This window comes from Mercenaria mercenaria, chromosome 12 (assembly GCF_021730395.1).
Source record: "Mercenaria mercenaria strain notata chromosome 12, MADL_Memer_1, whole genome shotgun sequence".
Taxonomy (NCBI): domain Eukaryota; kingdom Metazoa; phylum Mollusca; class Bivalvia; order Venerida; family Veneridae; genus Mercenaria; species Mercenaria mercenaria.
In genome coordinates, this window is record NC_069372.1 from 52,248,193 (window position 1) to 52,262,990 (window position 14,798).

General features: G+C 34.4%; 1 protein-coding gene across 2 annotated transcripts in view; it reads left to right on the forward strand.

Moving 5' to 3' along the window:
• Nucleotides 1-14,381, forward strand: part of LOC123533620 (cell cycle checkpoint control protein RAD9A-like) — a 24,345-nt gene extending 9,964 nt beyond the window's left edge. For both annotated transcript variants that reach the window (XM_045315343.2, XM_045315342.2), the window contains exons 5-13: nt 1,080-1,179; nt 3,216-3,322; nt 3,477-3,583; nt 4,266-4,330; nt 9,022-9,147; nt 9,527-9,637; nt 10,381-10,690; nt 11,993-12,091; nt 12,391-14,381. In XM_045315343.2, coding sequence (XP_045171278.2) covers nt 1,080-1,179; nt 3,216-3,322; nt 3,477-3,583; nt 4,266-4,330; nt 9,022-9,147; nt 9,527-9,637; nt 10,381-10,690; nt 11,993-12,091; nt 12,391-12,501 — 1,136 coding nt within the window. In that variant the 3' untranslated portion in view covers nt 12,502-14,381. The remainder of the gene's footprint in view (nt 1-1,079; nt 1,180-3,215; nt 3,323-3,476; nt 3,584-4,265; nt 4,331-9,021; nt 9,148-9,526; nt 9,638-10,380; nt 10,691-11,992; nt 12,092-12,390) is intronic.
• Nucleotides 14,382-14,798: the final 417 nt, after the last annotated feature.

Here is a 14,798-nt window from a genome sequence, read left to right on the forward strand (position 1 = left end):
ATATTTGTTATAAATTATTTAACTGATTTATTATATATGAATATTTTTCTTTAGTATGGTATGCAAATATTGAACTCAGATGAAATCTGTTTCATTATATATATGCTATATAATAACTGAATCTCGTTACACAGAAATGAAGGTACGCTGCATACAGTTTATCTATGTGATATGACTACGGTCAAACTTTGCTTATGAAACAGAAATATTGAAATAATTACAGTTGTATGTTTTGCTTGACCTTCACTTTTTTATAGGTGTGACGTCATTGTCCAAAGATTCATGAATAGCGAATATGCATTTGTTAAAGCGGGATCAGTTGGCCTATTTTAGAAATAAATAAAAATAATAAATAAAAAAATCAAAAAAAATCCTTAAATTAATTTTTTCTCATGTATTCTAATCAAACTTGATTTGTAGCATCTTTATTAAGCCCGCAGCCAACTTTGTTCAGCTGGGACATTTGACCCCTTTTAGGGGCTGCTAGAGCTAAAACTAGAAATGCATTTATACAGCGTCTCATGAACAGCTTGGTGGATCTTTGTCATACTTGGTCTGGAGCATCATTATAAGGTCCTCTTCCGAACGTGGGCCCTATTAAGGACCACTATAGCTAAAAGTAGATATGCCTTTCTTCGCATTAACCACTAAAATGTAATGGATTTTTATCAAACCCGATGTGTAACAATATCGTAAGGTCTCCTGCTATTTTGTTACAAATGGGGATAAGGACCAATATAGCTAAAAATATAAACACGTTTAATGACCTCTTCACATGAACTGCTTCATGAATCTTCATCAAACTACTGCTGTAATTATTCGTCTAAGGATAAACGAAACAAAATTGCAACCTTAGAAACCTTTGCGAAATTTAAAAGAGAACCATTTAAATCGTTAAAGTGCGGTGTTTAGTTTTGCAATTTGAAAAATATTAGATGAAAGATGAATGTTAGATGAAAAATTCATAAACTTCTTTCCTTATTACAATTCGCCGACCATCATTTTTAAAGATATTTCTTGTTAATGCTAATTTCTTTTTGAAGTGTGTACTTTGATCTAGTGATGTTGATACATTTCAGGGATAGTGAAGACACACAACCTGGCATTTATTGAGTGCGAGACACTGCAGGCTGTGTTCTCCAGGGATATGTGTCCTAATGCTTTAACGGCCTCATCAAAGTAAGAGTGCAGTTATATTGATACATCTAACAAGAAAGTCTCGTGTAAACATAGTGTGGAGTTATTTGTCTTTAAAGTGAAAACCACTACCCACAGCGTTTGTTTAACAATCAATTCTTAGTCATTACTATTACTTGTTAGTTTTTCTAATGCGAACAGAAAATATGAATATTAATTAATATGATTATTATTTAACACTACTTTGTATTTAACTTTACATTCTTTAAGATATGCTGATATAATATCCAATTTGTCTGTTTTACAATATACTGATCACAACAGCCACCCCATCATTCTAATATTAACATTATATTTGCTGAACAGTTTGCGCAGTTCTCCTAAAACATGATATTTGGAATAAATGGAAGAACAGCTTTTATGGTAACACCAAACTTTGTTTAAAAAAATAATGAGAATTAATAGATGGTAAAAGACATGGTAATATCATCATCAGTGAGATCACATGATCAGTCAAAATGATAACTGGTAGGTTAGCTCTTTCGTTCAGTAAGCAGCAATCCAAGGGAGCGATGCAGTCTGACTGCTTAATGCAGATAGCAGCTTAAAGATGTTTTTCACAATTATTTCTAGCGGACAGAATTTTTTGTAACTTTGCATATTTATAGATTGATGTATGACAAGTTGAAATAAAAAATAAAAATGATAGGTACCCGTGCTTCTTTTTTCAATATTCAGAGTTTATTCAGAACACCAAATCGGTATTTTTGTCTGAAGAAACAATACATACATGTCATAATAAAACTACTGCAAACAACTATTTATTCAAAGTTTCACTCTGATGTTACTGTTTATGCATCATAATTAATGAAACCACTATAACTATGCATAAAATGTCAACATATAGATATATTAACTCAGAAAAATTACTCTTGACAGATGTCGAAAGTATCTGAATCTGAGAAAAACATGAAGTATTTCTTAATGATATGAAAAATCTAGCGGACAGAACTTTACTAAATTTTATATTATGTAAGCTAGAACTAAGACAAAAAAATCTAAACCAAAAAAATAATATCAACCCGTGCTTGTTTTCAAGAAAAATTAAAAAATATTCACTCCACCCACAAAAGTATTTTTTTATTACCCCACCCACCTAAAAATTATTTACATTTTTTTCTTACAAAACAAACTGCACAATGTTATTATCAGTTTCTTAACCAGTTTTCTTACTCACATGCGAAATAATGCTCCTTTAAGGTTACATGCCTCTAGGTCAAATACTTTTTGAGATACGTGCTACACAAGCTTTTACATGCCATTTACGTATATATTTGACCACGTCAAGGGACATAAATCTGTTTTTACTTAGTGAAACCTCAAATAAAAGCACTGGTGCACAACTTCGCATGCTGAATTTAATTCTTGTGTGGTTTCATGACTCTTGGCCTATATACTTTTGAGGTATATGCGACACAAATGTTTAGACCGTTTATGTACAATTTGACTGTCAAGGGCCATAACTCTGGTCTTACTACGTGAAATGCGGGATGGGGCACAAAAAGTATAACAACATTTTTAGGAAGTCACATTTGAACTTGAAGGAGATAGATCTACGTTAAAATTTTCTGGATTTTTATTTGACTTGGAGTCGGCTGCATCATTACTGGACGAAATAGTTTACTTTCAAATTGGCCGTCCACAATGTATTTGATTCGAGCACTTCCTACGACTACTCCTCCAATAAAACACCATCTCTTTTAAAGGTAAAATATGGGTGCACGACCTATATTGTCAGTACATACAATATTTTTTGCGCGAGTGCACTGCATATCCGACAATTATACACTTTAGGCGGCGAATCCTGAACTTTACAGTGGTTATCGCTTGCTGCGCGATTGAGCTGCGCACAAAATATTGTGATGAACTCCTTTAAGACAAGTTAAAATTAGAACGAAAAGTCAATTTAGGGGAAGTTAACTGACTATTACTTAGGTATGTGGCTGCTTTATACAGGTGGCCACCAATGCAGATACATTTGATATTCAAACTGAATAAAATTCAGTTACTATTTTCAGGTTACTGTGTGATGCTGTGATGAATTTTCAAAATAGCCAAGAGGAGGTAACTCTGATTGTGAACCCACAGAAAATTGTCCTCAAAAACTATGTAGAGGATGAGCCAGGTATTGTTCAGTTTCCTGGTTGTACCTACTTCGTTAATGTATGATAAAAATATTTCGCTATGATTTGTATCTATAGCTAGTCTCAAGTGCTTCAGGATTTACTTGATTACCAATAGAAGTAGTCTGTAAAGATTTTATTTTCTGTTGTTTTCAGATCCCACCAAAGTGATGCACACTAACTTGAGCCTGGAACCAGATGAATTTGATGACTGTCAGATAGGTGTTGATACTGAAGTCACTTTCTGCCTTAAAGAGTTAAGGGTATGTAATTGCAGTTATTGTAGATTTATTGAGGTAGTGATACATACTAAAGAGGCTTACTGTGATGCTCCATAGCAAAGGAAAATCCAGTGTCTGTCATACTCATAGATATGTTGTGACTGTATAACTGCTAAAACGGTCTCAACATTGTTTTAATAAGCTGAGTTCAGTTGTTTATTTTAAACCAGAGAATTTCAGACTTCACATGAAATAAAAAAATTATTACATGACTTCAGATGTAAATCAGTTTAAAGTCTATTTATAATAAAATTATTTAGATAGGAATGCAGCTTACTGACTTCAAAAATCAGGGAAAAAATGTGGTAAAATTGATGTAATCAATATAAGCTTGTCTGTGTTTTTACTCACTTTTGATGTAGATTTTGTGCTTAAATCCTTTCGACACTGACTTCGAATAACCTGATGTAAGAATTTCAAAAGGTTAACCTTTTTCCAACTGTTTTTGTGAGGTGCTGATATCCTGTCATCTGTTTTTATGTTTTAAGACACAATCTAGCTTAACATTGATGACAAGTCTTTTGCATTTTAAATGTGTTTTTATCAATCATAGTTTTCCCAAGATGAACGCAAGATCACTGAAAGAGTTAGAACAGTAGAAATTGTATTAGACTTACCCAAGTATAAAGCCTTTTGTGTTAATGTGATTTACTTTTACTTCCAGGCAATTCTTGCCTTTTCAGAAGCAACAACTCTTCCACTGACACTTCAGTTTGAAACTGCTGGAAGGTCAGTATATTACGTAGTTACCTGCTCCTTTGTTACCTAACTTCAAAATTAAGGTAAACGTTTAGTATTGGACATGTCTTGAAGTGGAGCATTGTGTTGTATATACTTAGATACAGTCGAGACTGTTTTAAGAGACCGACTTTGGGAAGCAGCGAAAAAGGTCACATATGACAGGGAGTCTCTTAAAACAGTCTCACTTAACAGGATGACGCTGGTTTCATATATTTTTCCAGCTAAAGTACATGAATATCGGATACTTATATATTGGCCTCTTTTAAGGTAGGAGTGGAAAATGATTAAATACTATTTCTTTAATTGCATATTGATAAAATATAAAATTCAAATAATTTGCATCATTCGTATGATGTTGAGAAAACAAATTTAAGCTCATGATCTGGCAAGAAAATAAAGGGGAGCAGTAAAATATAAATGTTCCATTTGAACTATTTACACACTGCGGTTTATGATATTTATATTTTTATGTACTAATTGTTCATTGACATTTATTCGATTCTTTAATCTGTGTTTACTTCGTCGTTTCCTGTTAAATACCGCTATATTTTTGTTTCACCAGGAATAAAGTTAATTTATGCACCGACTCCGAATTCTTCAGCGACTTTATACGCTGGTTTTCCCTAATCGAGCAATTCAAGTGCCTTAACACGCTGTTCTAATGTCAAAACAGTTCTTTTTTTATGTTTTTCATCAGCCATTTTTTGTAAACAAATAAGTTCTCGTCTCAAACAACTTCACGCGAGATAAAGAACGGTAACTCTATCGTGTAAAATCTTGCGAGGGAGCGTCTCAAAGTCGCTGAAAACGGTCTAAATATCGATTCGGGAGCCTGATTTCACAGTCGCTTGTCGCGTAAGGCAGGGGGTTGCTTAATTCAGACCCTTTTAATAGTAAATTGCGTCCGGAGCATTAAATAGGGTCGCATATGACAGGGAGTCGCTAAAAGCAGGGGGTCGTTAAGGCAGTCTCGACTGTATCTGATTATTTTCCTTGAGAGTGTTCAAATTCGTTTTATAAAGGAGTGCAGACCTATAAAAAGGGCGGGGTGCATTTTGCGCATTGCGTACCTTTGTCTATGAAAATCATTTATAAGGTAGATATCCATGGTTTTTGTTGTAATGTCTACATTGTAAGGTACTACAGAAAGATTTGCAATGAATCTGAATGTCAGAAAAAACATTAATACCTGCTTGTCTATATAACATGCTTATCATTTATAAATACACGCAGTTTGTTTTATGTTTGCATACATTATTTTTGTCTTGAAAGTTTTCTTGATTAGAAATATACCATAAAGATACTATTGAATAATTTAATAATTCTGGTGCAAATCTGTCATTATACATTCATTATTTTACTGAACGTACCGTTGATACTCTTGTATAAATGCACATTTTTTTTTTACCCCGGACCCCCACCCCCCGAATCGTGGGTGCATATTATACAAAGGTATAGACAATTTTCCAACTTTAAAATAACTTTGTTTACGATTTTCGCCATTTTGGTAAAGGGAAACTACTCTACGCGCTGACTGTCTACGCTAAATTCTGAGATTGCTGTTACGTTCTGTAAAAGATTGAGTGGTTTATTTTCTTTTAAACAAAATTAATATCATACAAATTAAATAGTATTTTGATGAAATAAATATAACAAAATCATAGATATTCAGATAGGCAGTGATACTAATTAAAGATCGACTGTTATCTTCAACCGAGATCAAACTGTGAACAACAAAATTGACACGAGGTGCCACCCTAATTGCCGATAATTACTGGCCATTAATCGGCATTTAATAAGCAGCAGACTTTGTTTTAAGATATGTTTTTTTTTCTCCTTTTTAGCTCACCTGTCACAAAGTGACAAGGTGAGCTTTTGTGATCGCGTGGTGTCCGTCGTCCGTGCGTCAGTGCGTCCGTAAACGTTTGCTTGTGACCACTCTAGAGGTCACATTTTTTGTGGGATCTTTATGAAAGTTGGTCAGAATGTTCATCTTGATGATATCTAGGTCAAGTTCGAAACTGGGTCACGTGCCCTCAAAAACTAGGTCAGTAGGTCTAAAAATAGAAAAACCTTGTGACCTCTCTAGAGGCCATATATTTCACAAAATCATCATGAAGGTTGGTCAGAATGTTCAACTTGATGATATCTGGGTCAAGTTTGAAATTGGGTCACGTGCTTTCAAAAACTAGGTCAGTAGGTCAAATAATAGAAAAACCTTTTGACCTCTCTAAAGGCCATATTTTTCATGGGATCTGTATGAAAGTTGGTCTGAATGTTCATCTTGATGATATCTAGGTCAAGTTTGAAATTGGGTCACGTGCGGTCAAAAACTAGGTCAGTAGGTCTAAAAATAGAAAAACCTTGTGACCTCTCTAGAGGCCATATATTTCAAGAGATCTTCATGAAAATTGGTCAGAATGTTCACCTTGATGATATCTAGGTGAAGTTCGAAAGTGAGTCACGTGCCATCAAAAAGTAGGTCAGTAGGTCAAATAATGAAAAAATGTTGTGACCTCTCTAGAGGCCATATTTTTCATGGGATCTGTATGAAAGTTGGTCTGAATGTTCATCTTGATGATATATAGGTCAAGTTTGAAACTGGGTCAACTGCGATCAAAAACTAGGTCAGTAGGTCTTGAAATAGAAAAACCTTGTGACCTCTCTAGAGGCCATACCCTTGAATGGATCTTCATGAAAATTGGTCAGAATATTCACCTTTATGATATCTAGGTCAAATTTGAAACTGGGTCACGTGCGGTCAAAAACTAGGTCAGTAGGTCAAATAATAAAAAAACCTTGTGACCTCTCTAGAGGCCATACTTTTCATGGGATCTGTATGAAAGTTGGTCTGAATGTTCATCTTGATGATATCTAGGTCAAGTTTGAAACTGGGTCAACTTCGGTCAAAAACTAGGTCAGTAGGTCTAAACTTAGAAAAATCTTTTGACCTCTCTAGAGGCCATATTTTTCAATGGATCTTCATGAAAATTGATCTGAATGTTCACCTTGATGATATCTAGATCACTTTCGAAACTGGGTCACGTGCGGTCAAAAACTAGGCCAGTAGGTATAAAAATAGAAAACCTTGTAACCTCTCTAGAGGCCATATTTTTCATGAGATCTTCATGAAAATTCGTGAGAATGTTCACCTTGATGATATCTAGGTAAAGTTCAAAACAGGGTCACGTACCTTCGAAAACTAGGTCAATAGGTCAGATAACAGAAAAACCTTGTGACCTCTCTAGAGACCATATTTTTCAATGGATCTTCATGAAAATTGTAAGAATTTTTATCTTGATAATATCTAGGTCAAGTTCAAAACTGGGTCACATGAGCTAAAAAACTAGGTCACTATGGCAAATAATAGAAAAAACAACGTCATACTCAAAACTGGGTCATGTGGGAAGAGGTGAGCGATTCAGGACCATCATGTTCCTCTTGTTTATTTCGTTTTGCAGTTTGCTTTAATTGTTGAACTATCTAATTGTTGTTTGTTACGATTCGGTCGGTCGTCGTCTGCATACCGATACTGCATACATGCCTCGGGCAAATACACAGCACCTGTGTATAGTCAGTGTGTGTCATAACTTCGTATCGATTGACAATTATCTGGGATGGTATTTTGACAGATGACTGATGGGCAGTTCATTTAGAAATACTTAATTAATGGTCAAAGGGGCGGTGCTAAAAGGGCAAAGGGGCGCTGAAGAAAGGCAAAAGGGCGGCGATTTCGGGCAGAAGGGCGGCACTAAAAATGGGCAGGGCGCTGCGCCCTACTATTCGGCTCTAGAAAAATCCCTATGCAATCTTTACAATGTTTTCATTTTGTCAGTCTCATCCGTCAGAAGTTCGTCAAAATCAGATGAACCTCTGATTAATTTCTTTAATAGTTTATCTGCGAAGCATTTGCACTCATAATTACTACTGTGGGTGGTTTCAGGCAATCAGTGTGCTCCGTCATACGGCATGCCATATTGAAAATTTAAACAGTATCTTAGCAGAATACTTGCTCACTATGAAGAATGATGATACTGCTTGACTGCAATTGATAAAGATTTTATTCCTCTAATCGGATGTTAAGAAATGTACCTATACAAATAAAAATATTCCTCAGAACTTAGTGTTGATATTGAAATAGGACAAGGTCATACTTTTCACAGCCGATTTTGATTAGTTCGCAAAGTTTTGTAGTGAAATGTTACCGATTAGCTGAAACTGTGTACCTGTAATGTAACCAAACTAAAAATATTGGCAAAATGTGCTAGAGGTTCAACTATAGAACAGTGGTAGACCTTTGGTATGCGAGAATGTCGTTCTACACACAGATGGTTAAAAAGATCATTAATCTGACATTTGGCATAGCACACTTTCTAATTGTTTTGGGTTTAAAGATATTTTCAACTGTTTATCGGTTACTCAAGGTCTGACAGTTAATGTAACCAAGTGATTTTCAACTTCCCCTCACAAAAAGGGGATGAGGAGGAACAACTTAATACATACTAACCAGTCAGATTGTCCCTAATACTTGCCTTGTCTAGGGGTTAGATGTGTGTTCTTGTGCTCCTACTATGCAGACCAGTTGGACAGTAGAAAACTAAATCTTCTATTGTAATAACTGTGAGATACCCTAGAGTTTATGAAAAACAAACAAAATCTGGCTTCCTGTCTATTTTCAGACCAATAGTGTTTACGATAGATAGTGACAGTACATTTGAGGGTAACTTTGTACTTGCAACACTGGCAGATCAGCAAACACAGAGTCAGGCTCCAACACAGGCCAGATTTTCCAGTACACAGAAAAGGTTTGAATATATTTACTCGGTCATTAAAACAAAAACAAATTCAAAATTAGTAAATTAGAGAATAAAATCAGGTTCCTTTAAGTAGCTGGGTAGGACAGATTTTGTACATTTCATTTATCTTCTTTGTTCAGGTATTTCAAGACTGTCAACTTTAAATGTTGAACATAAAACAGCTTTCTAGTATTAAAGCATCCTTTTGTTTAAAAGGCAGGAATGCTGATATATAATTTTGTTAAAAACAAAATATAGGTGGTAAAATGACACTTTTTCAGGAAAAAATGGAATTTTGTAAAATTTATCTTGTTGAAATACTTTTTAAATTCAATCTCTTTGGTTGTCATAACTTACCATATGTTGACTTAAGCTATGTTATTTATAGAACACAGTCAAGAACATCAAAGGCAGTGCCACAGAGGCCAAGGTCATTCTCCATTTCCAAAAGTAAACCTGGTAATAACGGAGACAGTCTGCAATCTGTTAGAAAGTCTGGGTATGTCGTTTTTCAACTTTAAAACTCCTCTCTAACTCTGTTAAAAAAGGAAGATATTAACATTATGTATCCTGTATGAAAACTTGGTAAGTCACTTTTGACTAGCTTTTGTCTGGAATACCTACCTGAAGATGTGGAAACAGTGTAAAAACAAGACCCATAACAAATGAACGGGCGATACAGGATACACCTTAGCTGTACTTTCTGAAATATGTTAAGCCATATGGTCATTTAATAGACATTTCATGGCAACAAACAGTGCATTTGAAATTCTAAGGATGGAATAAGGAGTTTTATGTTTTATTCATGCTATGTCAACTTTTCGAAAACAAGCTTTTTTAGCAAAATATTCTATACACAGATTGTAGAAGTACAATATTTGAAATGAATTAATGAAGCATCCATGCAATCATTTTCAGAAAAAGAAGTACCTTTTAGAATTTTGAAATACATGGATCTCCGAGCCAGATTTGTATTGGAAAATCTAAAACATTTTAGAAAGTTGTTGAAATTTAATGGATCTCGTTTTATGCTTATTTCAATTCTGAAAACAGATACAGTGTAACCTCTCCACAGAGCTAAGTGGAGGAGATTTAAATATGTTAGCTGTCCAGAGGATGTTGCTCTGAAAAGGTTAATTTATGAAGAATTTTTGATGATAGGAATAAAATTATACCTGTCTTTGTAGCGAGGTGGTTTATGTTGTGTGGTGTTGTTAGTATACTCTGTTATGTTTATTTCAGAAGTAGCAATGACTTAGAAAGGTCTCAGAGACTGGAATCAGCTTACGATGAATTGATGAATGATGATGATGACTTTGATGAAATGATGATACAAAATGACACGACTATAGCAGTGCAAAATAATGCGAGAACTACTCCTTCTGAACGCTTAAATAAATCTGAAAGTGTCAGTCGTGTGAATTCTGTAAAAACAGTTAATGCAAGGGGAGATAACAGTGTAAAAACTGTAAGGAGTAATTCCCCAGTGGCAGGATGTTCCAAATCAAGTGAGGAAAGTCCTGTTATACCAGTTCTTGGATCCAAAGTTAAGGTGGGTTGTATTTGTTGTTGCTATTTGTTGCAGCGGTTTTAGTGTGAGCAAGTGATGTGACCAATATTACTTTCTTTGCACTTTAACTTGTGTAAGGGTTTTTCATATATGTTGAAGTTATTTATTGGTTTTTAGCTCAGCTGAGCACAAAGTGCTCAAGGAGAGCTATTGTGGTTGCCCTGTCTGTCAACAGTTTGACTTTTAACACTCTAGAGTTCACAATTTTGGACCATTCTTAATGAAACTTTGTCAGAGTGGTATCTACAATAAAGTTTCAGACATGTTTGTTACTGGTAGATTTTGGGTAAAAAGCTATGTCACTAGACCAGTTGATCTAGGTAATGTTTTTAGAAGTTTTTAAAACCTAGATCGCAGTGTCAAATCATTTGTAACTGGGCAGTTTGGGTGAAAAATAGGTCACTAGGTCAGATTATTAAAAAGGTAAGTTAATGATTTACCTGATTTACATATAACATGGTCAGAATGTTTGTCTGTGTTAAATATTATTTCCTATATGGATATAATGGAAACTTTACGCAACTTCTTGTCCAAAAATGCAGGCCCAATTTTGGAAATAATATCTCGGGTATTTTATGTGCATGACCCTGTACCAGTATTGTTCAAGCAGCCTGAAACTGAGATGAACAGTCTAGGGCCACAATGGCCTGCTTGTTAGTCCATAATGAGATGATGTGTTGCACACAACACCCAGACCCATCAGCTTAAGTTAAGTCAAAGGTTAAAAGGAGGTCTATTTTGTGTCCAGTCAATAACTGCAATCCAACAAGGGATTTTGATTTTAATTGGGACATGGGGTGCCAAAGACCCTGACTATTAGCTCAGAGGTACAAAACTTGTGTAACTGCATTCCAGTAACCATTAGGAGACTTTGTATTGCCTGCAATACTTTCTTCACTTGTTTGATCAGTCTGGAGTCTTTTCCTGAAAAAAAAAGAAAAAAACTGGAACGATGCCTTATGCAGAAATGTTAACATTATCCTACTGGGGCCTGAACCTGTCACCTTTGAGTGAAGCAGAAGACTTAATTGGACCATAAATCTGTTTTAGTTTTATTTGTTTGCCAATGATAGGCTACAGCAAAATCATTCATATTCGTAGGGGACTAATTTTCTTGGTTGAGTCAATCCATGAAACTTAATCCCAAACAACAAGTAAATTTCATACTAAGTTGAAATCCACAAACTTATATCCCTACGAAATAGCCATTTTGCCTAACACCAAAAAATTTCATGCCTACGAAATCAAAGGATTGTACAGTTTCATATTAAATAACTGTTGTAGATCGCTGATACATCGGTCACAGATGTAGCAATGGAAGATGATGTAAACCAAGATGAAGATGATGATGAGGTGGTTCCTGGAACACCCCCTGCTAAACGAGTAAGTTTGTAAGGCAATAATCATGTCCTCGTATATGTTAAAACATATCTCAGAGGTCATAGCTTTGAGAATTGGTTCTCTACCAAGTTCATGATGAATCAAAGATGTTGCTTCTGTAATCATTTTGACTGCCATTTTTTCATGTTTGCATTTGTACTAATACAGAGGGAAAAAAATCAAGCACAATCAGTTAACATGCTCCCAAGTACCAATCCATACACCTCATATGTATTTTATAAGAAGCACATATTAAGAGTCTTTTCATATTACCTACTAGTGTTATGTCTTTTATATTTCAGTTTCGGTCATTATTTTTTGGGAGTTCCCAGGCAAGTCAAACACAAACACAGTCAAAATCTACAGATCTATCAACATCTCGAGTGCTTGCCCAGGATTCTGATGAAGATTAGAGAAAGAGAAATTAATGAATTTAACTACAAGTATTCTTTATGCTAGAAGATTGTTCATGTTTCCATTGGTCAATGGAAACCAAATTTTAAAAATGGAATACATTTTGATATAATTGATGTAATATATGTTAAAGTCAGTTAATATTAGTGAAATTGCAGAAGAATCTCTGTTCGTTTAACCTTGTCTTTTACCAACTGTGTCATAAATTCTTAAGAGTATCAAAGGTATTTATTGTATGGTATAGTCTTTCTATAAATGAGGTCAGTTTAATTTAAATTTACAGTTTTATATTCAAGTAACCTCTGATATAAAGGGAAGAATATGAAACTGTTTACAGAGTCAATTGCTATATAATTGTTAAACACAAAATATTACCTACTGTTAGATCCACTAAATTCATAACGGGGATTATTATGGCTTTACTTTGCAAGATCCAGATAGAAACTGTTTATCTTTCTAAAGGTCTGCAAGTCTTGTAGTAGGATCTTTTTGAATTTTTAGAATATCTTTAATGTAAATTTTATCATCAAAAAGTATTTTACCCAATAAGGATGCCCTTGGCTAAAGGGTTAAGATCATTTACTTAGATCACTTGTCCCTCACTGTGGCATGCAGAATGTAGAATTCGTCATCCAGCTGGTTCTACCAAGATGCCTGCTTGTGCCTGATACAATGTCAAGGTGGGCACCTGGGGTCTTCCTCCTCCATGAAAAGCAGGGAAAAGTTACTTAATGACCTATAATTATGTCAGTGTGACATAACCAAACAACAGACATAAACAACCTTCCCTGTTTAATAATCTGGTAATATCACAATTCGGAAAAAAGAAAACAAAGAGCTGCCAGAGGTCAGCAGGATTTGACTATTCAAAAGACTTGTCTATAAAATAAATACCAAAGTAAAAAAGGGGCATAACTTTGTTAAAAAAGCAAAACAGAGTTATGGGACTAGAGTATTGCATGTAATGTCTTCATAGTGAACAAGTGTTTGAAGTTTGAGTCCATTCCCACAAGTGGGTACTGAGGTATCGGATTACATACCATAAACTTGAACCGAAAATTTTAATTTGTAAAATGTAGAGTTACGGTATGGCTTATATGTGTTGCGTATCGGGTCATCACAGTTAACAAATGTGTAAGGTTTTAATCCATACTGAAATCAGCTTACATACAAAAAACTTTTTAAAAAATAAAGAGTGGGGGGCGGGGGTGAGTATAACTTTAAAATTTTAAAAAGAGTTATGAAACATCATGTCACAGTGAACAAGTGTGCAGAGTTTAAATCCATTTCCACCAGTGTTTCCTGATATACCAGCATACAAAACAACAACAAAATCAGGATGCCAACACTGACAAATGGGAGAGTGCAATAGCTTCACATGTTCTTAAAATAGCCAAGCTTGAACTGAAATTTTATCATTTCTTACATGTAAATCTTAGTTACATAACAGTCAGTTCACAGTTGTAGTCAAGGTTGAATTTTGAAAAATACATCCATCAATGTCTTCTTTTGATGATGTGTTTAAAACTATTCAAGATAAATTGGAAATTTTAAACAAGTTCCTATTACCACTTTCGGACTTATAAGAGTTCTGGTTTTATTGATATGATAATTTGTATATATCTCGAATGTTTTTCGTTAGGAAAAATGAGTTGTGGCCAAGTATTTACTTTATATGTAAAAATGTATAAGGGAAAAATGGTACATTTGTAAACACTTATTTCATATTTTTGATTAAATATGTTTTGACAGCTGAAAATATCATAAATTATTATGTTAAGTGAATTTTAAAAATTAGTTGTATTTGAAATATTGTTATTTATTATTTGTGCTACAAATTACATGTAATTGTAATAAAGATTTAAAATGTGTATCACTTTAGATTATTGCCATTTTGTACAAGGGCTATATTCGTCAAGTTTTACATCTAAAACTTTTCGACTTGGACATAGAAATGCTAAAGTTACTTTTTGCATCATATAAGCATAGCATATACTACAATAAAACAGGCTTAAATTGTTGTAAGTCTATATTTTGGACTAAAAGTCTTGATGAATATAGGCAGAGGAAAATATTAATTTAGAGGCAGAAAACTCTTTTAGTTCCACTTGGTAAATGGAAGTCTTAAACTAGCATTTTCTTCAAGTGAAATTTCTTCATTCATCTTAAGAAGACAATATTGGGTTTCACATAACTTTCCAGCTCTTTTGAGATTTTCCCGACACAAAACTGAAGTGGAGGAAAAACATCATCCTGGGATCAGACTTCTGACCTTGTAATTATTTCTCCCTCCCAC